The sequence below is a fragment of the Sinocyclocheilus rhinocerous genome, unplaced genomic scaffold (assembly GCF_001515625.1).
Source record: "Sinocyclocheilus rhinocerous isolate Xijiao unplaced genomic scaffold, SAMN03320098_v1.1 scaffold993, whole genome shotgun sequence".
In the NCBI taxonomy this organism is placed as follows: domain Eukaryota; kingdom Metazoa; phylum Chordata; class Actinopteri; order Cypriniformes; family Cyprinidae; genus Sinocyclocheilus; species Sinocyclocheilus rhinocerous.
The window spans coordinates 1,628,315-1,653,094 of record NW_015639771.1 but is presented as its reverse complement, the minus strand read 5'-3'; the positions used below and the strand labels follow the sequence as shown (position 1 = coordinate 1,653,094).

Here is a 24,780-nt window from a genome sequence, read left to right as displayed (position 1 = left end):
CTATGCACCCCAGTAATGTTTTTTTTTTCTAAGGCACGTTTATAAAAACTACTTAAATGATTTAATTGAATTAAGGCCTAATCCTGACTTAATCTAAACCCTGTCTGTGAAACCAGGCTAATGAGAATTAATAGGTAAATCATACTATCATTTAATAACTTAAACCGGCTTCCAACTGAGTTTTACCTTCGCTTTGCCAATCGATTCGACTGAAAAAGAATCAGTTCAAATCAATGATTCGTTCACGAATCAAACAAGAGAGAGAGACAGCCCCGTCATCAGAATATCAGAGGTAGTGTGGGCGTGTACAGAGAATCCTGCTAACATTAACCAGGTGGTTTTTCCTCGCACATTTCCCTCTCATTTTCCTCCTCCAAGCTGCGCTGGAGAGACTTTTCTGTGCGTCACGAGGAATCAAAGTAACTTTACTGGAGCAATGCGGGAGCCGAACACCAGCATCTCTTCGGATCGGATCTAGACCCCTGAAACCCCCACAAACTCCACTCATGGCCACCGCCTGGCCACCCGCCACATAGAGCACTTTATAAGAGAGAAATCGACCGACATCACGGGACGGGAGCTTCATAAAACGAGCGACTCTCTGTTTGATCCAGATGGCGGGACACGAATGGGATGATTGGTTTGAACGGGAGGAATTGATCGGGCAGATCAGCGACATCCGAGTGCAGAATCTGCAAGGTAAGAGTGCTGGAGGCATGGGATGGGTAAAAGAGGATAAATATTTCATGAGCACTAACATTTGTATAGGAAGTAACTGGAGTCGATTCAATGTCTCCATTCACGTTTCGCTATAAAGAAACGATACATTTACATTTAACAATGTACCGGCCGGAGAGGTATAACAGTGTTGCGCTTTAGTGTTCCATTATGGCAAGCCATTTTAACATGCGTTCATTACATTTTTTTGTTACTCGTACCTCTTTTCTAAGTAACAATAATTTGTGCAATAGTGACTATTAGCCTATATATTCAGTAACTGTTCAGTATTTACATACAAGGAATTGGTCATGATGATAATGAAACAGTGAGATGAACTAGTTTATGTAATTTTTTTCTTAAGTTTAGTTTTGGGTTGTTTACATAGACAGCGATTTACATTTATATTCATTTTCTATGACAGCTGGTGATTTCTAGTAACATTAGCAACAGAGGCCATTGCCAATGCAACAGAGTTGGCATGTTTAGATTTTTTGAGCATCTCACCATGAGTTTTGAGTTTTTGCGATGACTTGTTAATATTTTAATATACCGAAACCTATTTGACTGAATTAGGACAGATATTAGTCAACTTTTGTTCAGGCAACCCATCAACTAGTCAGTATTTGAGCACAGACTTTAGATACTAGTGAGATGTTACTGGATAATTTACTATTAATAAATAAGTTTATACAATAAGTACAATTAACATGGATACTAGTTAGTTTTAAGAAATAAATGTTACAGCAGCTTGCCATAAGTGTACTTCTATTCAGTACTTTGTATGATTAGTAACTTGAGGCTGATGGTTATAACCCTGTAATTTTGAGAGTTCGAACAACTGTTAAAAACCTAAATTGTTTGTTGTGAGTCACTGGAATATCAGTCTTTTTAATTTTCATAAACAACTTTTTAGAGAAGGGAAGCAACAGTTATCTGAATATATACTGCATGTATTCACCTGCAAAGCAGCATCTGGCCCGCTTGTTTGACGCATAAACAAGAATAAATCATTACCCTGGAAAGAATTGATTTAATGAGCAGGAGTTTTACACATCACTGATTGTGCATGTTCTCTGCTTTGCCATCAATTACTTTAATGTGCACTGTTAATCGCTTCTCAGTGTTGGCTGGTGGCATTTCAGGGCTGTTTTTATGTGTTTAGTATTGCAGGTTGCATGACTAAAAACATGTCAAGTGGGGAGAGAATGAACATTAGGGCCTGTAAAGTAGCTCTCTGATGAACTTTCAGATTGAATGGAAGCCCTCTGCTCCTGTGGCCTAGTGCTGTTCACTGCAATAAGGATAATGTGGCCTGTATAGGGTTTTAGTGGCAGAGAAATTACTGTAGAATATAAAAGAAGCACTGCAGAAGACAGATGCTGGAAGCCGATTCTCTTCATTGAAAGAGCAATGCCCTCTGCATTGGACCACTGGAATTTCAGTGCAGTGTTCCCACAGTCAGGCCTTTGAGTGCTTTCCAGATAATTGGGATGCAGACTCATCTCAGTGCGTGTCTGCCGTAGGTTTGTTTTGAAAAGGAGGTAAAATTCATATCACACATTCAGATAACCTCATGTTATCTCCTCTGCAAATTAGAAGTGCACAAAATATCAGTGGCTGATACATTATTTGGTGGTAACTTGTGAAATTAAATTATTATTATTAATACAGATAGTAGAGTTACAGCTGATCATTGTGGGATATTTGCTGTTTTGCTATTGTATTACAATTAAGGATTATTTTGAGATCTGTTCATCGTGATATGCAAGTGAAACAAATATTCTTCCTTTATTCTACTAGTTGATGCCTTTATCAAAAAAGGCATGATATGTAAATAGAACATACAAACAGATAGGCTACATATGTTTTTATAGATTACTGTTATGGTTATTGTCATCATATTTTGCAAATTATGAAACTGAAAACTTCTTATTTGTCAGCAAATTGAAAAAACAAATTAAGGTTTAAGAGTTGGTTAGATAACAAACATGCATTATATTGTCCCTAATTTAAATTTTAAATTTTTTAATAAACTAGTTGCCATTTAGCAGTTGCTCCAGCATAAAAAGTAAAATTGTTGTTACATTGGCCATAACAAACTGTTGATTATCCGTTATTATTATTGGCCCAGAACCTCATTCCTTCAAAGTTGTAAATAAAACAAAGATTATTGGAGTATGTTTTCAAGAAAATACTATTTCAGTCTGTCTACTTCAAAATTTCATGTTTAATGTTACTTGCTGTTTTTCTGAGTGAAAATTGTTTATAAATCATCATCTTTTTTTTAGTGTGTAGACTGAATAAAGCAGGAAAAACCAAAGCGTATGCTTCTAATGGCGTTTTTCCACTGCGTGGTACGACTCGGCTCGGCACGGCTCAGTACGGTACGGCACGGCACGGCACGGAACGGCTCGGCTCGGTTTACGTTTCCACTGCAGTTTAGTACCGCTTTAGAGTGGGCGGGATTATTCACATTTCGTTATAGTTGCGCCGCCTCTACTGCCGCGACTCCTAAAAAACGTTTTAATTCCGCGTCACCCAATCAAGCTCTTGCTGGATCCGCTCCTCTGCTATCAACGAGAGGAACGTCTGTATTTTCTCAACAGACAGCGATACAGCCACTTTTTGGTTGTTAAAAAAAGTTGCGCTCGTTCAAAACAGTTGCGTTCGATCCTTCGCTGGCTGTGTTGATTTAAATCTAGCGGTTCTGTTGTGTTTGTGTCGCAAGTTCAGTGATGCAGGTAGTGACGATTCTGTCCGGCCAATCCGTGATCAGCAGAGTTTACACGTCACGTTTTGGTAACGGTACGGTACCGAAGCCATACCGTGCCGTACCATGCAGTGGAAAAGCGCCATAAGAAAGCATGTGTTTGTATTCAGGGTTTGGATTTGGTCTGGAAGTACTTTTTATCATAAAGTAAAGGTCTACGAATCTTCTAAAACTGTGATAAAACAAAATCACTTGCCATGAAGCAGAGCGTCGCTGATGATGGCAGTATTCAGTACCTATAAGAGTCCCACATCTGCTGAAGCGTTCTGAAGTGCTGAACCAAAGCCAGTGTGCGCTAGGGTAGAAAAAGTGCAATAAAGTAGAGATCAGCGCGACTATACTGGGCTCTCTCTGGGCGAAATTGTTTTGGAGTTGTCAAGCAGGACAGATTTTCATATGAAGTGTTGAATGAGAAATGACTGAAGTACCCCCTCCCTCCCTGCTTCACATGCACACTTGCAGGGCAGGCACTTTTTTTTTTTTTGGGAAGCGCTGTTATACGTTAGAAGGCTTTTCAAGAAGAGTTGACCGTAGGGTAGAAGTCTTTGGTATGATTTTGCAGAAACGTCTGGAAATCAGGACAGTATCTCCCTGTCTTTTCCGTTATTCTCCTGTTTTTATCTGTAATTTTCCTCAGGCAGCTGCAGCAACTCTGATAACTCACTTTAGCCTCACTTTAAAGTCCTCCCTTCTGTTCCCTGTTTATGCATGAAACATGATGAAATGATGAAATCTAAGTAGTTCATCCTTGTTGTTTGCCATGTTGTTTGGTTCAAGGGATAGTTCACTCAAAAAGGAAAATTCAGTCATCATTAACTCAGTATTTGTTGTCCAAATATCAACTTTTTGTGTCCTACAGAAGAAAGTTGTACAGGTTCGGAATGACTTGCGGGTGAGTAAATGATGACAGACTTTTCATTTTTGGAAGAACTCAACTAACCCTTCAAAACCCAGTATTCATATGTATTTTCTGATGGGAATCCATACAATACAATGCACCATTCACTGTACTTTTTGAAATATCTTCAAACATATTTCCTTGGAGTTACTTGAAGAGTCTCAGGTAAGAGTTATTGTAGTGTATTAAAGGACCTCAGAAACCTTGAAATATCACTGCCATTTCCCACAATCCTCCTTTTTTTTTTTAGATCTTAGGGATTCTGTTTGTCTCTGGACATCTAGAGAAGGAGAATCGGTGAAGGAGAGCCATACTGTAGGTGTACCATTATCTATATTTAGCGGCACGCATGAGCGACTCGCCTGCCTGACACAGGCTGCATGTATGGAGGATGCTGCTGAGTGCTAGAAACCTCTGCAGCTGAGAAATTATGTAAGCCTTGTTAACTCTATAGTTTCCAAGACAGTTACTGGCGAATCTCAAAATGGATAATCGTGGGATTGCTTTATTCATGCTTTGCTTATGGGATGTTATAGTCTGCATCAGTTTAGGCTTTCATATTGATTGTGTCATGGAAACAGAGGCCTAGCAAACAGTGTGTATTTTATTATTGCCAAGGAAATCCATGAATCATACTTCCAATTATACAGCTTAAATGATCATACTTAGATGATTTTTAGATGATAAAACAAAATAATCTTATAGAGTTACATTGAACATTGAAGAACATCTTAGCAACTGTATAGCATTGTGTAGGTGAGATTTGGATGAGAAAGCAATATATTTTATTAATGTAAATATTTATTATTATACTTGCTGTCAAAAAATAGATTGGAAGTGTATAATGAAATTGGCTTATAAATACTTCAAGCTGTCAATATTCCATAACTCACCTTTGTAGAAGTAAATAGGAAAACCTTTTAATTAGTGGTTAAACGGATCGTAGTTGATCCGTGATCCGTACGGACCAAGCCCCACGGTTCGGCACGCATGTGATCCGCGGATTAATTGCAAAATTTAACCATAATAGAGTATAAGTTTATCATTTGTTCGTAAGTAGTATTTGCTGTGGTATCAAAGAAGTACTTCGCTTTTAGGAATAAATGGAAAGCAAGTTAAATTGAAATATTTTTATTTTCTTGCTGATCCGAAAAATGATCCGATCCGTGGGTCAAAAACCGTAATGTGATCCGAACCGTGAGATTTGTGATCCGTTGAACCACTATTTTTAATATGTACCTTCTGATAGTTGCCGAACTATTTTTTTTTTTCTGTTTTAGGAACATAGCCTATTTTTTCTTTTTTAAGTAATGAGAACATCAAGAAAGCTATTTTATTCATTGCAGGTGTTTCTGACTGCTGACACAGTAGTGATGAATAGCATCAATGTTGTAAAACCTGTGCTGGCTCTGTCAGTTTTATAAGTAGACTCATTGTCTAAAAGAGCCTAGTTTTCGTGATTGGCCAGTCGTCATGATAGAAAGATGATAAAAAGTCTTATTCAAAAGCAAATATATGGTGTAATGTCTTGGATGTAAATGAATGTTGTTCATCATAACAACACATCCATCCTTTGTCTCTTAAACAGAATATTGTTGGATCATCAATGAGTTGCATAAAAGCTCAGGGCCTCTGCTATGGTTTGGTCCTCACTCATGATACAACAAATCGTCAAGAGTCAAAGAGGTTTCTCCATGGCAGGTTTGCAAAAGTGTCAGTTTTACATTGTTCACTGAAACTTGCTTAGGGAGAGAAAAAGGCTCTAATTGCTCTTGCATAAGAATTTCTTGGGGTCAAGTAGAGTTGGGATTTTGTGAAAGAATTAATTAAACTCTTTCGGCTGACAGATAACAGCCATTGTCCAACAATAACACCTCTTCTGTTGATATTCAGAGCTAAACGCTAGGGGCTAAATGCTAATATTTTGTGTTATAAACATATATGCTGTGAAAATATCAGCGAACACATTTTTGAATATGTTTTGTACATTTCTTCGTTCACCCACCAACGTTAAATATTTATTTCTCTTCGTCTGTTTATACATTCTGCACATCTATGATCAGAGGTGAGCTGTTTTCTCTTGACGTTGCACAGCCTGACTAGTTACCTCATTCCCAGTCTAGGGACAGACGTACGATTCATTTGATGTTTGAAAAGTGCAATTTACACTCTGAAGTCCTTAAGCCCCTGAAACAAATGTAATTGTGACATTTGATCCCATTTTTTAAGCATGTAAATGCTTCAACATTCACTTCTTTCATGCTGTGAAATGCTTCATATTTCAATTAACATTGGATTTATTTTTATGGGTGAATCTCACAAAACTTTTTTATTTTTTATTTACTATTTTTATTGTTTTACATTAAAAATTGCTGCTACAGTAAAGATAATTTAATGAGAATAATGTTTTCTAATGAGAAACACTTGTTTTATGAGCATTTTAATGAGAATTTGGGAGAAAAATCTGTTTAATTAGCATGAGAAGAATGTTACAATGCAAAAACTCTTTAACAGTTCTGAAAATAAACTTTTTCTTCATGCAAAATGTGTCTTATTGGCATGAAATGTGACCTGAACACATGGCATGTAGTGTGGCATGTAAAGAACACAAGCAGCAGCTCTCTTTGCAGCACTTGTAGCCCACAGAGGATTGAGACAGAAGAACCAAGCATGTCTAAATGTATTTATTTAGACCAAGGAAAACATTGACATGCTCACAATGGCTGCTTTCAGAGTTTTAGAAAAACTGAAGCGTGACATTATCCTGTGTGCCATCTTTTAAATGAACACAGTAGAGTTTTTGACCATTTAACTTGTATATGAAAAGCCATATATACATTTCAAAAGACCTTCTTTTGTGTAGTATAATGATCTAATGCCTACCCAGATGGCACTCAGGCCCACCTAATCATAGTTCTATCAGATTTTGTATGGAATTAATTAAATATTATGAAGCTTCCAGTATGGGGACATTACGATCAAGCAAGTGGACTTATATTTTGTGTTTTTGAAAAAAAACAAACAAAAAAAAAAGCGTAAGAAAAAGATTCTTATTGTAATTGCATTTTTAATTTTTTTAATATGCCTATAGGCTCACCATTAATTTGTCAGCCTACCCAAATAAGCAAATTCAAGCAAACGCTATCTATGTACAGTAGCTGGCAAAATGTGATACAGTAGCATTTATAACTATGCTATAACTATGCTTGTTTTTCTGACAGTGCTTCATTGTAACCTAGCATATAGAGTTGTTAACTTCTGACACTTCAACAGCTTTCTATAGAACAGATTTATAATTGCATACTTTTGGGATCCTGCACCAGTCAATCAGCTGATCATCCTTGCTGCAGCATAAATCAAATTCTTATGTTGTGCTTTTGGAAACCCTTTTCATGAGGAGACTACCTAATTGACTGGTGGCTTCTATTTTATGCCCCTCTCGTACCATATATGGGAAACTTTCCTGTTTAAAATTCACAGTGTCTCCTAATAACAAGAATGGTTGGTTTCCTGCTGGATGATATCTCACTTGCCAAACCCATTCTTTGCATGTTAAGCAAATAAGAGTCACATGATTCTGAGTCTCTATGTATTTATCAGGTCAAGACAGACTGGAAGTAAAGAGTCCTGAACGATAATGAATCTGGTCACTGAGACTTAAGTGATTTTGTTAGTTACTTTATCTGAATTGCTTGCATTTAATTCACATAATATTTATATCAATCTGAGCATTTTGAGAGATAATTATAATCAGAGAGAAGGTTCTCCCACAGAATTTGCATTTCACCAGAAAAATTATGTTGTTCTGTTTGGACAAAGCATTGCTTTCATGGACACATCCAGTTTTCTGATTTTAGTTTTTAGCTTTGTTTCTTGATTGATTTACTGTGAACTGTTATTTTGAAGAGCTTGTACAGTCATTGTACCATAAAGCTACTTGTCCTATGAAGTCAACTTCTGTGGATCTCAAAATGCAAACTTTGGGCAAAATAAAAATGTGTCTGTCATGTAATATTAAGAGATATGTGGAAACATGTAGGAGCCGTTCACTGGGAACTGAAAATAGAGCAGAGTTTGCTTTGTTAAGCAAAATTATTGCAAATCAGCTAATACTTAGCATATGAAAAAAAACTCAAAGCATATTTCTGAAGCCGTCTTGTAATTCATTCAGCCCTTGACATAATTCAATAACATTAATTACGGTTGCAACAACTAAATGATTAAATGGTTTGTAAAATACGATAATGAAAATGACTGTTTCATTATTGATTAGTCAGTTTATTCATTAAAGGTGCCATAGCATTGTTACAATATTTTAAATTGTTGTCTGATGTCTACTATCATTCGCCATCATCCTCAGTCATCTCTCCTTACTCTGTTTATGTGCTGTAAACCATGTCCCTTTAGTGGCTCACGTTATTTTATTAGAACGCACATTATTTGTTTTCCGTGCCTTTCTGAATACAGACACCAACCCATCCCTGCACATCACATCCCCTGCACAGCCTGGAACATAACATTTATTTCCATGATCTTAATTCCATGATTAATTCCATTTTCGTTATTATCCTCGCTTGTTTCTTCACAATACCTGCAGAATTTCTGATGATTCGGCTGTGCAGGTTCGACTGGCGGCTGGCATAGAACATGGGCGGGTATATGTAAATGTTGGGGGCCTAACTATTAGTGATCCCGTCTGTAACGTCACAGTCTGTGTTATGTTCTGTTTTCACAGCGCATAGAGAACCTCCATCCTGAAGTGTTGAAAAATGCATTCCTATGGGAAAAAATTTTGCCTGTTAATTTTATGCATTTTGGTCACAATTCTCCACAAAATCTAAAGAAAAAGAAATATGGAATTTTTGCACAAACGAAAATGTTTTTGAATTCATTTTTGCATTGTGACCAATATGTACATTGATACCAATATGTTCTTAATTGTCATGAAAATAATGTCACAATGCAAAAATCATTAGTCATTACCATAGTGCAAATAACTACTTTTTTACTTTTCTTTTTTAACACTAAAAATTGCTGCTACAGTAATGATAATAAGAGCAGCTCCTTGTAATCTCTGATGGAATATTCAGTCAATCAAAGAAAAAATCTTCAGATTAATCAGCTGTGTTCATAAATTTGTTATGTGAACAGAATCACAAACAGAACTGCTGGTCACAGCAAAACAAACTAACTGTGCTAACGAAGACATTTTCATGAAAGGTTGCAGCTTTGCTCATCTTGAACCTTCAGACAGCCAGAGTTCAGGCCCGTCTGTCACACTTGAGAGCTCAAAGCTGTCCCGCGCAGCCAGGCAGTGGCTTTTTGTGTTTATGAGCGCTGGCTCTTTGGAGCTGGAAGACGGCCCCCTCATTAAAACAGACATGGTCTGTGCAGAAAGATGGAGAGGCCTGTGTTCTTGGCTGGGGCCCCTGGCCTGAAATGCTTTATAGCTCCTTTGGCAGGAAAAAAGAAATGAAGGCCGTCATGTTAATGTTCTTTGTGATTTCTACAAAGGGATTGCTTTTGTAGTTTTGTAAATTTGATATTGCTTCATTGAACATCAAAGTCATTATCTAGTTTCATATCTTTTGCATGATTTTATGTAGTACACAAACGTGTATTGCCTTCTGATATCATAGGGAGTGTTCACACAGGACATGTTCTTGTGTTCAGAAACTGCTAGATGAGAAATCTAAGGAGTATTGGTACCATATCGATTTTTTTGAATTTATAAGTATTGGTGGATATTATATATATATTTGTGCATGTGCATTTTCCATCAATTTTTACATTTAGATTAACTTTACCATAATCAAACACTTAAAGTTAATCTTTAAAAAACACTAATAATTTAATAACACTGCTAAAAGTAATATTTAGCGATCTATTTTTTATACTGTACATTATAATGTTGTCATACTTAAATTATTTTGTAGCTTTTAAACTATAGATTTTTTTGAGTGTTTTATTTTTTATTTAGTCAAAGTAGTGCAGCAATAATTTAATATCAACCATTTAGCAATTATTGACAATTATTGATTTGGTACATAAACTAAATTAAATAAACATTAAAACATGTTTGGATGATGCACATGTACATATGTAGCATATATTAGTGTGAACAGACTCCATTTGTTTTTGGGCTTGACAAAACAGCTAAAGCACTGTAGGTGAATGAAACTGTTTGTCATACTGGGGCTGGTAATGCAAGAGCAGCCAATAGTAACCAGAATCCTTTGCAAGGATTAACTGTTTATTTGGACCGACCAGAAAGAACCAGTTCTTGGAAGACAGGAAATGACAAAACACTGTGTTGTTTCATTATACTTTGCATTACGTATTTGAATTTGGTAGCACCTATATTTTTAGTCAATATAGAAGGATATGAAGTCACATGGAAAGCACAGATAAGCGTGTAAAATAAAGCATTTTAGTTGACGTAATTTAGCACTAGCTGAATGTAAGGAGACATTTAACAGGGGTCACATTATCCAAACACTGGCTTGTATTCTGAATAATGAATTATCTGCCAAAATCATTTCTATTAAGAAAGCACTCTACTGTGAGGTATTTATGGTGTTATTGCACATGTTGTCACAAAAAAAATGGTTTCAACTTGGCCACTCTCTGAATGTGCACTATTGTGCTGTTGAGTTCTGTGTATGTGGCGACATGCCTAGACTTCCTGTTAGACTGTTCGGTCATTATTCCATCATGGCATTTGGACCACAGTTATTGATTCTAGCAAATGGAGCCTCTTTAGGTTTTGGCAGTGAATAATGAATGAGGAAAGCCATGTCTCCAGTGATATCCCCATCAGGATATTCCCGTTTCTTGTGTGTGTACAGTACACCTATAGAATCCAAATGAGCTGCCGCAGAGGAAGAGAAAACTTGAGAAGAAACCACTCCTCATGAGGTAGACTGTGTAGACGCTCGGCCTGACGGATCATATAATCAAGCACAGTCTCATGGGAGTCTCCCCGACCGCCACCATCTCTCTAGGCCAGATGTCTTTTATTTTGAAGAGTGTGCACAAGGTCCAAAGAAACATGTGTCCTTTCCTCCCAAACATGAAGTAATAGTCACCACTTGGTACCATATTAACTTGTTCACAGTGAAAGCAAATTGTTACTGGTCATAAGTGAGATGTGATTTATTTTTTTGTACATGGTTTTTGTAATGTTAATGAAGAATAATGACAGAAAATAGGGTGACCACCATTCGTTCTCTTTTTCCCAGACATGTCCTGGCTGGTATTTCTAAATTGCCTAAAATGTCTGGTTTTCCGCTTTGTTTTCCTATTGACATGCTCTCTACAGTCCCCCGTACATTATATGTACATATATTTGCATGGTTTTGACCATTCTCTACAGATCCCACCTTCTCGCATGCCATGATTGGTCGATGATGTACAATGCCTGCACACTATTGGTCAAACTACTTTTCAGTCATTAGGTGCGTTCGACTTGAAGCACGGCTATGGGGGCGCTGCGGTGCAAATTCCACTCATGTTTAGTACATGTTAACTCAAAGATTCGTAGAAAAAATATAAACATTGGACTCTGTGGTCGATTCTGTGTTAAGGTAAGGCATGTTATTCGCAATTATGTGTTGTGGCTGGGTTGTTATAGGTCTGCGTGACTCTCGATGTCTTAGGCCTAATTGAACGGAGGAATTATGGTATTCTTCTGTAGCCTGACGACGAGTAACTTTAACCGTTGTTCATGTGAACTCAGACAGCCTGATGCTTTGTATATAGACTATTTGTGGGTGGCTGTTGTTTAACCTATCAATTCGTGTCGATGAAGTATAATAGGGTAATCCTGTATAGTGATTTATCCTATATAGCGCTTGCATAAAGCAAGTAGGGCATACACTTGTAGCTGTTATGTATCTTTGTAAGTCATTGTAAGCCTACATTGTAAGCCTACATTCACGCCCCGCCCCCCCCGTTAAAAAAAACAAAAAACAAGTGGGCTCCCCCAAAGTCCACGGTATAGTTCGAACACTGCCTATTATCTTCAGCAAATATGAAAACGATAGGAAAACAAAGCCAAAATTGGACATTTTAGACAATTTAGAAATCCCGGCCAGGACATGTCTGGGGAAAACGAGGACATGATCACCCTACGGAAACAGCTACTCGGTTAGCTGGTTTATGAGGCAACAAGCTTGTATAATAACTACATTTCCCATCATTCTCTGTGGCAACATGAGAAGGATCAAATACAGATAAAGCATCAGTTACAGAACTAATGTGAATCCTTTGCTTTTAATATTTTGTAAAAAAAAAAAAACAATAAAATAAACTTCAATATTTGTCAGTAAGTGCAAGAGCCACAAATTAAGATATATACATATATAGAATTTATTTATGATTTTTTTTATTAAGTATTATGTGTAATTGCCATTGCTCAACTATTTCTAAATGTTAACTTGCACAAGGTAAATGTATAAGTAAAATATATTGTAGCTTGGAGAATTAATTTGCATGGGTTTATTAATTTCCAATGCAGTGCTAATTGTTTTTTGCTGATGCAATTTTCAAAAAAAATTGGAGCAAGTCCGGCTCAATGTAAATGTTATATTTGAAGTTATTGTGACAATTTATGTAAGCAGCATTTTCAAGCAGTTTGTGTTTCATGAATAAGCAGACAGAATAGCAATAAAGCAGTTTACATGCAAAACGTAATTGGGGTGAAAGGCAAAAATATAGGTGTGTCAATCTGGGATTTCCATAATCAGTTTATGATTTTTACCATATAAGAAAAGTTTAAGGCATTTTCTTGATGTTGTGAGCATATTAAGTATAATCAGTGTGTGAATATTATAATGCTCTCACTGATTTATTGTATACTTGCTATACTTGCTTTGCCCAATATGTTTTAATGTTTATTCTTCATGTCAGCACTACACTTACAGCATAGTGTAAAACATTTGGGTTTTAATGATGTTGATCTACAAGTGTCAATGCATTCTTAGTGTAATAATGCAAAGACAAGCACAAGTTGCCATTGGCTGCTCATTAAATAAAACAGCTCAGTGGAGGTTTGCCGTTTATGAGCACTCCACATTGACTGTAATGATCGTGTGCTGTTTGGCCTTTGTTGCCATGGCGTGCTCACAAGTGAGCGATTGCTTCAGGCTACGTGTGATTAATGACATGGAGCTGCTGTTTTAAATGAAGCAACTTCTTGCCGTTTCATCTCTGTGCATCATTTACCTCCACTGACGTGATGCTGTTGTTTTTGTTTCTCTTCCAGTTGAGAGAGAGGTGGTGCAGAAGAGAACATTCACCAGATGGATGAATCTACATCTAGAGAAGGTCAGTAAAAATTCATTTGGATCCTATGAACCTAGTAGAAGGAGTTTATAGACTTCAGATGTTCAGATTTTCCTCGTTGTGCACAGATCAAGCCTTCTTTGTGCTTGTAACATGTAACCTACTACAAACAGGAAATGTATACCTCTGTCTCTCTGCTGAATTATTAATGAAGGAAATTGAAATTGTAATTTCTTAGCATTAATTATGCATGAAGTAGAAACATTAACCTAAATTGTAGGAAGAAATATCAGCAGTGAAGAATTGGTGTTTAGGGGAGGTAGTGGTTTAAATGTTTAATTGTACTTATTTTTTAAATAAAATTGGAGCAAAATACAGTTTTATTAACAAAAAGTTAAAGGGGTCATATGATGCTTTTTTAAAGAGAAAGGAAAACTTGAAATCGCATCATATGACCCCTTTAATTACAACAAAAGTAAGTATTAATACTAAGTATGATAAAAAAAAAAATCCTAATTGTCACAAAAAAAGAGATTTTGACCTATATATACTGTACATTATAAAATAAATTTTGTACATTTTAAATTCTATGTTAAATTGTACATATTAAATACTATACATGTCCTATACATATACATATTAAATATTATACGTGTGTGTGTGTGTGTGTATATATATATATATATACACACACACACATATATATATATATTGAATTTTGAATTGTGAACACAATTTTGAATTGTATGTACATACTGTATATATGTGTGTGTGTATATATATGTATATATATATATAATATCTTACTTTTTTTTTTTTTTTTTACAAATTAATCTAGGATACTTCATAAGTTTATTTATTTTTACTTGCATTCATAAAAATATTATGTTAAAATAGCTTTATTTTACCCTCTGAAGCTCCCTTCTCCCACTTTCACTCAGATTTTTCCTGCTCCTTTTATTAGTTACCAGAAATGGCGAGACGGACACAAAACACACACACACACACACACACACACATGTATTTGCGTGAGGCATTAGTCATTGAACTCAACAGCAGGGTGACTAGTTTAAGCCTGCTCTTTTGTTTTCTCTGGCAGCCCTCCGCTGGTCTTCTTGTGTTGTAGACAGCTTATAGATTGTAGTTGCCATTTTTCAGAGTCTCATAATACTGACTGAAAACACTCAGAGATGAATCCTTTGTTTTCATACACAATGTCGCTCTATTCTGTGACCCCGAGTTTGGCTTCTTCTCAAAACTTCGACCCACTATTGAACAATTACACTTTGTCTGTTCTGTTTTGGTGGAAAACGTCACCTTTAACCCTCCAGTTTCACTGTTTTCCCATCATATCCTTTTTATTCTTCTGAGAAATGTTATTATTGAAGAAGAGTGGGATTTTTCTCAATATACATACATGAGTTGGCTTGTTTTAAATCACAAACTCAGAAGGAAACCTTTACTGTTCAGAGCTCTCAGTTTTGTTTTAAGTATCAACTTTGTCTTAGTTTCTAAAATTTCACTTACACTTTTTTTCTCTTAAAAATAAAACCGTTTTGACCTAGATTAAGAATATATATGAATATTTTAGTTCATATTGAAATCTCTGACTTTTTGAAACTACAGTACGAGATGACAGTTTTTTTGTTTTTTTTTTACAGGAGAACAATCTGAGAAGCATTTGATCTCTGACTTTTAGGACAACAATATTTTTTTATATATTATTACTTGATATTTGGATTTTTACAAATATTTAATTTAAAAAATGCATAATTTGCATTTTTTCCCTCTCCTTTTAGATATATATGACAGAAATATAATCTTTCTTGATTTTGCCCAAGTTTAAATACTGAACTGCATGTGTTTTTTGGTGTGCAGTGCAACCCTCGTCTGGAGGTGCGGGATCTGTTTCGTGATATCCAGGATGGGAAGATTCTGATGGCTCTACTTGAAGAACTCTCAGGATGCAAATTGGTGAGAATCGTTTCAGTAGATTTTCTGAATCATATTACTTCATCTGTTCTCATGAACGACCAAGATAATGCTGACCTTTGACCTTCCAGCTGCATGGCTTTAAGCCATCCTCGCATCGTATTTTTAGGCTCAATAACATCGCCAAAGTATTGACATTTCTGGAAGAAAGAAACGTAAGTATCGTTTGAGGTCTCACACCCTCACAAAAAGCAAATAAAACACCCTGAATGCTTTTCCTGAAAGTGATAAATCTGTTACTGGTTGTAGGTGAAATTAGTCAGCATCGATGCAGCAGATATCGCAGATGGCAATTCCTCCATAGTTCTTGGACTTATATGGAACATCATACTGTTTTTCCAGGTAGCGTAATCTTGTTTTCTACATGTGTGTTTCTTTATTTCTACATCTTGATGCTTTTGCATTTGGATTAGACCACATTTAATTGGATTTAATGGGGTAAATAGTTAAACAGTGGATTAATTGCAACTAAAATATGTTGTTGTAACTTGCGTTACTGAGATTGTAACGAGTAATAATATTACCCAAATTTGATTAGTAATGCGTTATATTACTGCGTTACAGCAAAAAGTAATATACTACTGTAATATTATTACTTTTGTAATGCGTTACTCCCAACACTGCTCAAGAATCATTCTATGTGGTTTTAAGTGTCTGTGGGTTACAGTGAGGTCTAATTGGACCAACGATTGAATATGCACTTTCTGAATCTCTTGGCAATCACATAAATTTGGATTAGGGTCCAAATGTGCACTAATCTTATATAGTCTTATCTAGAGACAGAGCAGCTTTCTTTGGCTGCAATATAACAAAGAGTGAAAAATTTAAGGGGGTCTGAATACTTTCCGTACCCACTGTATGTCTAGTCAGTGTTTAGATAGGAGTTTACTTAGCAGGATGATAATTAAAGCCACCACACTGAGTAAATGCTTGTCATCTGCTTGTTCAGTAATGACCTGTTTGTATTACAGATCAAGGAACTCACGGGGAACATTAAGAATCAGTTCCCTTCCTCCTCCAGCCTGTCATCCATACCCACCAGCTCAGATTCAGACACTTCCCACTCCAGCACGCCGTCAGATGAGAAAAAGCCCACCATTGCTCCAAGAGGTCATGGAAGAGCGATCAAGACCCTCCTGCAATGGGTCCAGAGACGTACTAGAAAGTAAAAGAGATTTTAGTGGTCACTGGGATTTTTTTTTTCAGTTAGGACTGGCTAGATTTAGGAACTGTTGTTGGTTTAAAGCATTGCTTGCTGCTTTGTTCTTCCAGATATGGAGTTGCTGTGCAGGACTTTGGAAAGAGCTGGACGAGTGGTCTGGCTTTCCTTGCTGTGATTAAGTCCATTGATACTAGTTTGGTGGATATGAGGAGGGCTCTGCTCCGAACGCCAAGAGAGAACATTGAGGAAGCCTTCAGAACAGCACACTACAGTCTTGGCATCCCAAGACTCCTAGAACCTGAGGGTAAATATTAAAGTGTTGAATGATTTACAGTGGCCCCAAAAATGTACAGTGAAATCACACATAAAAATGTACAGATGTCATTGGAACAAAGTGGCATTTGCAAACAAATTATGTTAAAACTTTTCTCCAAACTAAATTCTCTTTTTTTCTTCATTTTTGTAATACCTTTTAACCAACTGATCACAAAGCAATATTTAGTAAACGTATGAATTCAGTTTATTTTTTATTTTGACCTGTACCATTTGGGATCTTTACGATATTTTTGTTTTTGAAAGTAGGGATTCTTTTCTTCAGGATTCTTTTATCAGTATTTTTTTTTCAGGATCCGTTGATAAATAGAAAACTGAATTTACTTGAAATAAAAATATTTTGTAACATTATGAATATCTTTACTATTATTTGTGATCAGTTTAATGCATCCTTGCTGCATAAGCGTATAATCTCTTTAAAAAAAAAAAAACTTTACTGACCCTTAAGTTATTTTTGGTAAATGTTTAGTTTGTGTTCTCTTTCTTTAAAATATAATTATTGTATTTTAAATTTACATAATATATATAATATAATTTTTTCTCTTCTTTTCTGCATTACATTTCTGCTGTAGCTTGAGTACTGTAACTGCATTGTGTACTGCAAATATTGGCTGTTATGATAAAATGCGTATCATGGTGTTCATTTGCTCATTGCTTTGAATAGTGTTTGGAAAGTGTCTGCTGAATTAATACATTTAAATGTAAAATAAATAGCCCTTTGTTTTGATATTATGTTACATAATAGAAAAAATAATAATATTCAAGTGAGGCTGACGTGTCCAAATACCTTTTGGGACCACTGAATTATGCAACAAAATGTATCTCTGCTACCTTTCATTTGCCATAGCTTTGTTTTGTTTTATTTCAGCAATTGAAATGCATTTGCACAGTTGAACTAAAAATGATGTGATTTGACTCTTCAGATGTGATGTTGAATCCTCCTGATGAACAGTCCATAATGACCTATGTGTCCCAGTTTTTGGAGCATTTTCCTGGAATTGAGGAGGTAGGAATGTTTCAGTGAATTACAACATCACGTTAATATACTGTAAGTCTTGTACATCTTAACTAAATGTGCTTTGTTTCATTGTTTTCTCCAGGATGACACGTCAGATATTCTGGAGCGAAATAAAGGCAGCGCTCGAATGAACGAACCTCCTGTTCGGAATGGAGTACAGAGGAAACGGGAGTCTTATATGGTCAAAAGAGACGTGGTTCAGCCGCCACCCAAGATCTTCATCTCCTCAGTGTCTGAAGATCGTGAGCAGATCACCTCCCCAGTTCTTTCACACAGCCCCGAGGACAGACCTTGGACGAGTGAAGAGTCGTCGGTGGGTTCAAGTCCCAGTCCTGCAAATGACAAGCCACTCTTGGACTTGAACGCAGAGGTGTCCACAACTAGCTCTCCACAACCTTCGTTCTCGGATTCTGCTGTCAACTCGCCCGACTCATGGAGCGAGATACTTAGCGAGACTACTAACTCCCACAGGATCAATGAGGATCCAATAAACGAGAGCAGTACTGCTGGTACTGTTGAAGTGACCTCAGATTTAGGGTCACCATTTTCACCAGAGAGCACACCGGAGAGTCATTTGGATCGTGAGCTTTTCATAGATGAGGGCAACTATTCCCTCAGCTCCATGGATAGTTTACATGCCAAATCCACTGCGCCATCTGATGAGGACGATGCTTACAAATACATCTTAAATCTGAAAGAAGAACAGTCTGCTAATCATTTGTCCAGTGACGACATGAGGAATAAATCAGATGCAGAACGTTTACAACAAACCGAAACCAATCCTTTGGAACACCAGGAACAAGTCAAGCCATCATCTGATGATTCTTTGTGTTTGGAAAGTGACTCAGGATACTTTCAGGATAATAAGGAAGCCATGCCAGCTCAACCTGAGGATGAGAGTCTACTAGTTCTGGAATCTGAACCTTTTCAGGACAATGTTGAATCTTCCAATACAGAAGCCATGCAGAGGGACACTGTCGAATTGACGGATGGACCTAAGGAGAATCCTTTCATATTTGAGGATGACAGTGAGCCCGAATGTCCAGTTCTACAGTACGAGAGGGTTTCTATATCAGGAAGTGAGGAGGATATTAAACTGTGCACTGATCTGGCTGAAGAACCAACAGAGGAACCAGGCAAAAACCTTCCGAATGGTCATTCTGAAACCAACGAGAACAGTGACCTCCATGATGGGGAACAAGAAGCTGTCTTGGAAAGTGAGATGAGGGACGTGGTATTTGAGAAGCTAGAAGAACCTATCTTGAATTGGAGCCAAACAGAAGTTGAGGTTCCTGATGAAGATGAAGTGTGTTATATGTGTGGAGGTCCAGTGGCGAAGAGCTCGGATGAATCAAGCGAACAGGGTGACGATAGTCTGTCCCATTTAAACTCAACTGAGAAGGACTGTAATTCAGACTCAAGACATTTCAGTGAATCAGAAGCAGGTGGAAACTTTGAGGACAATCCAAGGGAAAAGAACAATGAATTAAACGGAACTGTAAGTGATCTCAAGAATGAGCCAAGAGAGAGTAAAGGTATTCATGAAGATCTGCTTATTATAGGTAAGAGCGACTTGGAAAGTGGGTCAGACTGCATAAGGAGGACGGAGTTTTCTCACAATACAAATGGTGAAAGCCAGGCTCAGGTTTCAGACAATACGGTGCCTGGAGGGGCCAAGGATAACAGACCTGTATCAGTAGTGGGCTCCCACTATGGTGTTCTGAATTCTGTCACTGAGGCCTTTGTGGAGCCTCTTTCTGATGCCAACATCCATGATGGAGAAAACAACTCTACACCGTCCCAAAGCCCGCACAGACAGCGTCCAGAAGTTTCCAGTGCTGAACTACCAATTGAAGAGGAAACCACCTTTGAGGACAATGCAAAGTTTATTATTGGGGTCCGTGGGTACCCTGAAAGACGTCCCGCAGAGCTACGCCTGTCCCTCAGCATGACTCCGCTTCAGCCAGCACCTCCTAAGCGCTCACTTACTGAATCGGATACGGACACCGAAGACGCTTCAGAGGACCACGGCAAGGGATTTAAGTCGAGAAAGGTTATTTTTTTATTCTCACTTTCCTTTGGCCTAGAAAACAAGGCACAGTTTAATGCACAGACTGACCTACAAACAGAAGCAGTGGTATCAGCATATGAGCTCTTTCAGGGTCACAACCTCCTTTTCCAAATGTAGTTCACTTGAGCGTATTACTCAGAGTCATCTCTTGCTTTAATGATCTGTTACAGTTGCTATCGTGTCCTTTGAGTATAGCCCAAATATTCAGAGCCAAAATAACTAATACTGTATTCATTCTCCTCTCTAGCATCCTTTCGATTCCCAATTAAAGATTGATAGTTGAGACAAACTATAAAAGACAAGTTCAATTCCCTCACATAACTCTGTAGAGTTGGGTTCAGTTGCAGTGCTTTGTGTGGCTTTCTTTAGTACTTCATCAAGTTCATGAAGTAATTCGGTACTTGTTGCAGAGACAGTCATCACAGTTGATGATACTACAAAAGTGGATTTTCAATATCTTGGGCCTGTATTTTGGATATTGAATTATAGATTCACTCTGTTCTACATGTGTCCATCTAGGACAGAGCGGGATCTGTGCATGTCCAGGAGCAAAGCCCGTTTGACAGGCACCCTGGAGAATGGGGCGCGGTGGAGCCTGATTCACCAGCTGAGCATTGTGAGCTCATTAAGACAGATGACGACCTGACCAGCGCTGGTGCCAGAGAAAACACTGGGGCTCTGAGGTACGGCTCTATTAATAGAGTCTGCTACAGATACTCAGCCCGTGCCACAGGGGAGCATTCTGTTTTCTTAAGGACATGACCTCATAAGCCTCTTAGATCCATTGCAAATTGCCTTAAATGTACTTAATGTTTAGTTTGAAAACTTTGGTGGTTGGTGAACAGGTCATATCCATTTTAGATGAATGATGCAAATATTTTTGATCTCACAGCATGTTGTGTTAATGTACAAAATGTGTGTTTTCCCTTGCAGCTGATTGCAGTCATGAAATTTACTCTGTTTTTGGCCAGGATTCAATCTGTCATGAATAAATTAGCTTAATTGTAACTTAGCTCCATATATGGTTTCTTAAAGTTCAGTGAGGCATATGAAACGTGTTTTATCAGCCATAACAAATTTGTCATTCTCTTAAAAGGGAAGGAGCTGTGACGGATCAAAGCCAACCTTTGACTACTATACACTTGAGAAAGGTCATTGACACCACTGAATCAAAGGTTTGTTAATGTAAAAGGTATTATTAGTGACAATAAAATGCATATACTTTAAAGGATTCAAGCTGTATCTAGGGACAAGAATATTATAGATACTCATGGATGAGCTCTTTTGACTTTTGCCAGTAAATAAGACCCATAAAACCCTAGAAACCACATTGCAATCTGCTAAACAATAGCCAGAACCCCTTAGCAACCACATAGGAAAAAATTGGCAACCAAAAATCTCGTTGAATTATTATCATCAGGGTCATCTCTATTCCTAGGGTTTGTGACATTGTTCCTGTTTGTGCCCCCCAATCTTACAGCCTTGTTAATGATGTTTTTTGTTTTTTTTAAAGAAAGAAAGAAATATTTTTATTCAGCAAGGATACATTTAACTGAATAAAAGAGACAATAAAACATTTATAATGTTACAAAAATTATATTTTTGTAACATTTTGCTGTTCTTTGAACTTTCAATTCATCAAAGTGTCCTGAAAAAAACAATCCTAGTTTCCACAAAAATATTAACTGTTTTCAACATGGATAATATGAAGAAATGTTTTTGAGCACCAAATCGGTATATTAGGATGATTTCTGAAGGATCATAGGACACTAGAAAAAAATATCCATTTTAGATGAATACATTTTAGATTCATTTTGGCTGCTGAAAATTCAGCTTTGCCATCATAGGAATAAATTACATTTTTAAATATAATAAAATATAAAAGTTATTTTAAATTGTAATAATATTTCACAGTTTTACTGTATTTTTGATTAAATAAATGCAGCCTTGGTGCACATAAGAGACTTCTTTCAAAAACATTAAAAATATCTCACTGAATCCAAACTGTTAAACGATAGTGTATATAATTATCTCAGCTTGTAGTGTAGGTGTCCACATAGTTAAAATTTAAAGAAGTTGACACTTTTTTTCTGGGACTATATAAATTTACATGTTCTTAGATTTCACCAGTCTGTTGTTTTCATTTTATTAGGGACAAAATGGAAAGGCCTTAGACCGCAGCAAAGTGGACAGTACCATCATAAATAAAAGGTAACTAAAACTATGTTCGTATTGAAGATGAGTTTAAATAAACCTAATCTTTTAAGTTATCAAAAAAAAAAGTAATGCAATACAAAGACTTGTATCTGTGATTCAGCCTGTGGTGTGGTATTATTGTTATTATCTTGTCTTACAGAAACAGTCAATCCCAGTTTCCACACTAACCTCATGCAATGTAGCAATTGTAGTTTTAAATGACTCGGTGCACTTGAGGGCATTAAAATTAGCTTGGGCAAACACTTCCATCCCTGTTTTAGTAGACCTTGTGTTTGTGTTTGAATTGTTCAGACTGGGCGTCATCTTTGTACCTGTGATAGGAGTGTGTTTGGGGGTGTGGCATGGGTTGTGTTTACACCCTTAAGGCATTTTTAATCCTCAAATGTAAAATGCTTTATGCTGTCAATGGCAGTCTTGCAGTGATGTACTGTAATTGAGTAAACCGTTTGCAGCAACAGTAATCTAGGAAAGACGGAAGCACAATGTGAGACACACCCATGCGTACCTGAAATTGTTTTTGCACAGAAATGCACAGTAATTGTACATGACAAGATGCTTTCTTTACTTTTACCTGACTTAACTTTCATTTCGACAAGTCACTTGACAAGCGCTTGTCTCCAGTGTTGACATTTTTATTGAAACCACAGTGCAAGATGATTCCTCAATATTTTTGGTTTGTTTTCCTGGAAGAGAAAGACTGTACATTTTAAATGTGTATATCAGCTAAAAATTGATTTAGTCAACTTTTATGAGGGAACTAGCATATAAATTAGGCTTATAGCTAATAGACAGACTAAATGCCAAAAAAAAACATTTTGATTTTATAGGATATTTAAAGGAATAGTTCACCCAAAAATGAAAATATGCTGAAAATGTACTCACCCTCAGGCCATCCGAGATTTAGATGAGTTTGTTTCTTCATCAGAACAGATTTGGATAAATTTAGCATTACATCATTTGCTCACAGTGGATCTTCTGCAGTGAATGGGTGCCGTCAGAACTAGAGTCCAAACAGCTGATAAAAACATCACAAGTAACCCACATGACTCCAGTCCATCATTTAATGTCTTGTGAAGTAATAAAGCTGCGTGTTTGTAAGATTTATCATTAAGATGTTTTAACTTTAAAATGTTGCTTCCAGCCAAAATACATGTCCATAATCCATAATAATGCTTCCTCTAAAGTCTTTTCCCCTGTTGTCCTCTCACATCAAAATCCACAGACATTTGTTTAGAACTGTTTTGGACGGTTTTGCTTGTAAATGGAGCTTGTGCATATTTCTCTCCTGATTCAGACTTTTTCACTGGAGAAAGTAATATTATGGATAGTCAGATCCTGTATTTTAGTCAGAAGCTGGAGTCATGTGGATTACTTGTGGATTATTGTGATGTTTTTATCAACTGTTTATCTCCAATTCTGACGGCACCCATTCACTGCGTTGGTGAGCAAGTGATGTAATGCTAAATTTATTCTGATGGAGAAACAAACTCATCTACATATTGGATAACCTGAAGGTAAGTAAATGTTAAACAAATTAAAATTTTTGTGTGAACTAAAAGTTTATTTAAAGCACAAGGGGGAAATTCTAATCTGCTAGCTATAGAAATAAATTTGACTTGAATAATACTTTGTGCACTCTTTTGTTTCATTACAGCTCGAAGAGCAAGATTGCTGCAAGTTCAGAAAGCACAACCTTGTATGACCTTGTCTACATCCTTTTGGCTGCTTGGCTATTTGTGTACTGCCTTCTTGTCCTGCCTCAGATTGACTCAAGGACGCTTCCTAAACTCCTCTTCAACATAGAAGAATGAATGCAATATTAACATACAAGACAATTAATGCTCACACCTACAACTCTGATCACATCCTTTAAAGGCAGAGTAAGCGATTTCTGGTAGCCAATGTTGATATTTGAAATCACCAAAACAAACACGCCCCCCAAAAGGGAATGTCCGTCCCATGCACTGAAAGCTCTCTCCTCCACATCACGAGTAGACATGCCCCTTATTGCTGATTGGCTACAAGTTTGTTTTGCTATTCGGCCCGAATCAGTTTTCTAAAGTGTTTTTGAAAAATCATATACCCTGCCTTTAAGTTAAGGAATAGTTCACCCGAAAATTAAAGTACAGGCATTCTGATAAAGATTTCCTTTTATGTTCAGTGGAACATACATGAGGGTGAGTAAATGATGACAGAATGTATTTATTTGTTTGAGTATTTTTGAGTGAACTATCCCTTTAACATGAACCAGGACCTCTGACCCAGCTCTTTAAGGAATAAATAAAAAAAGTTTGGAAAATTGGCCATATCGATC

The 24,780-nt window shown here is 36.8% G+C and overlaps 1 protein-coding gene across 1 annotated transcript; it reads left to right on the top strand.

Annotated features, from left to right (window-relative positions):
• The first annotated feature begins 279 nt into the window (after window positions 1-279).
• On the top strand, window positions 280-24,394 carry LOC107751742 (calmin). The gene is made up of 13 exons (XM_016567504.1): window positions 280-699; window positions 13,654-13,715; window positions 15,552-15,647; window positions 15,737-15,820; window positions 15,915-16,007; window positions 16,637-16,830; window positions 16,938-17,131; window positions 18,084-18,166; window positions 18,261-20,231; window positions 20,769-20,932; window positions 21,346-21,424; window positions 22,402-22,460; window positions 24,121-24,394. Exons 1-13 carry the CDS (start codon window positions 615-617, stop codon window positions 24,275-24,277), a joined length of 3,321 nt encoding a protein of 1,106 aa, XP_016422990.1. The 5' UTR covers window positions 280-614; the 3' UTR covers window positions 24,278-24,394.
• The last annotated feature ends 386 nt before the right edge of the window (window positions 24,395-24,780 follow it).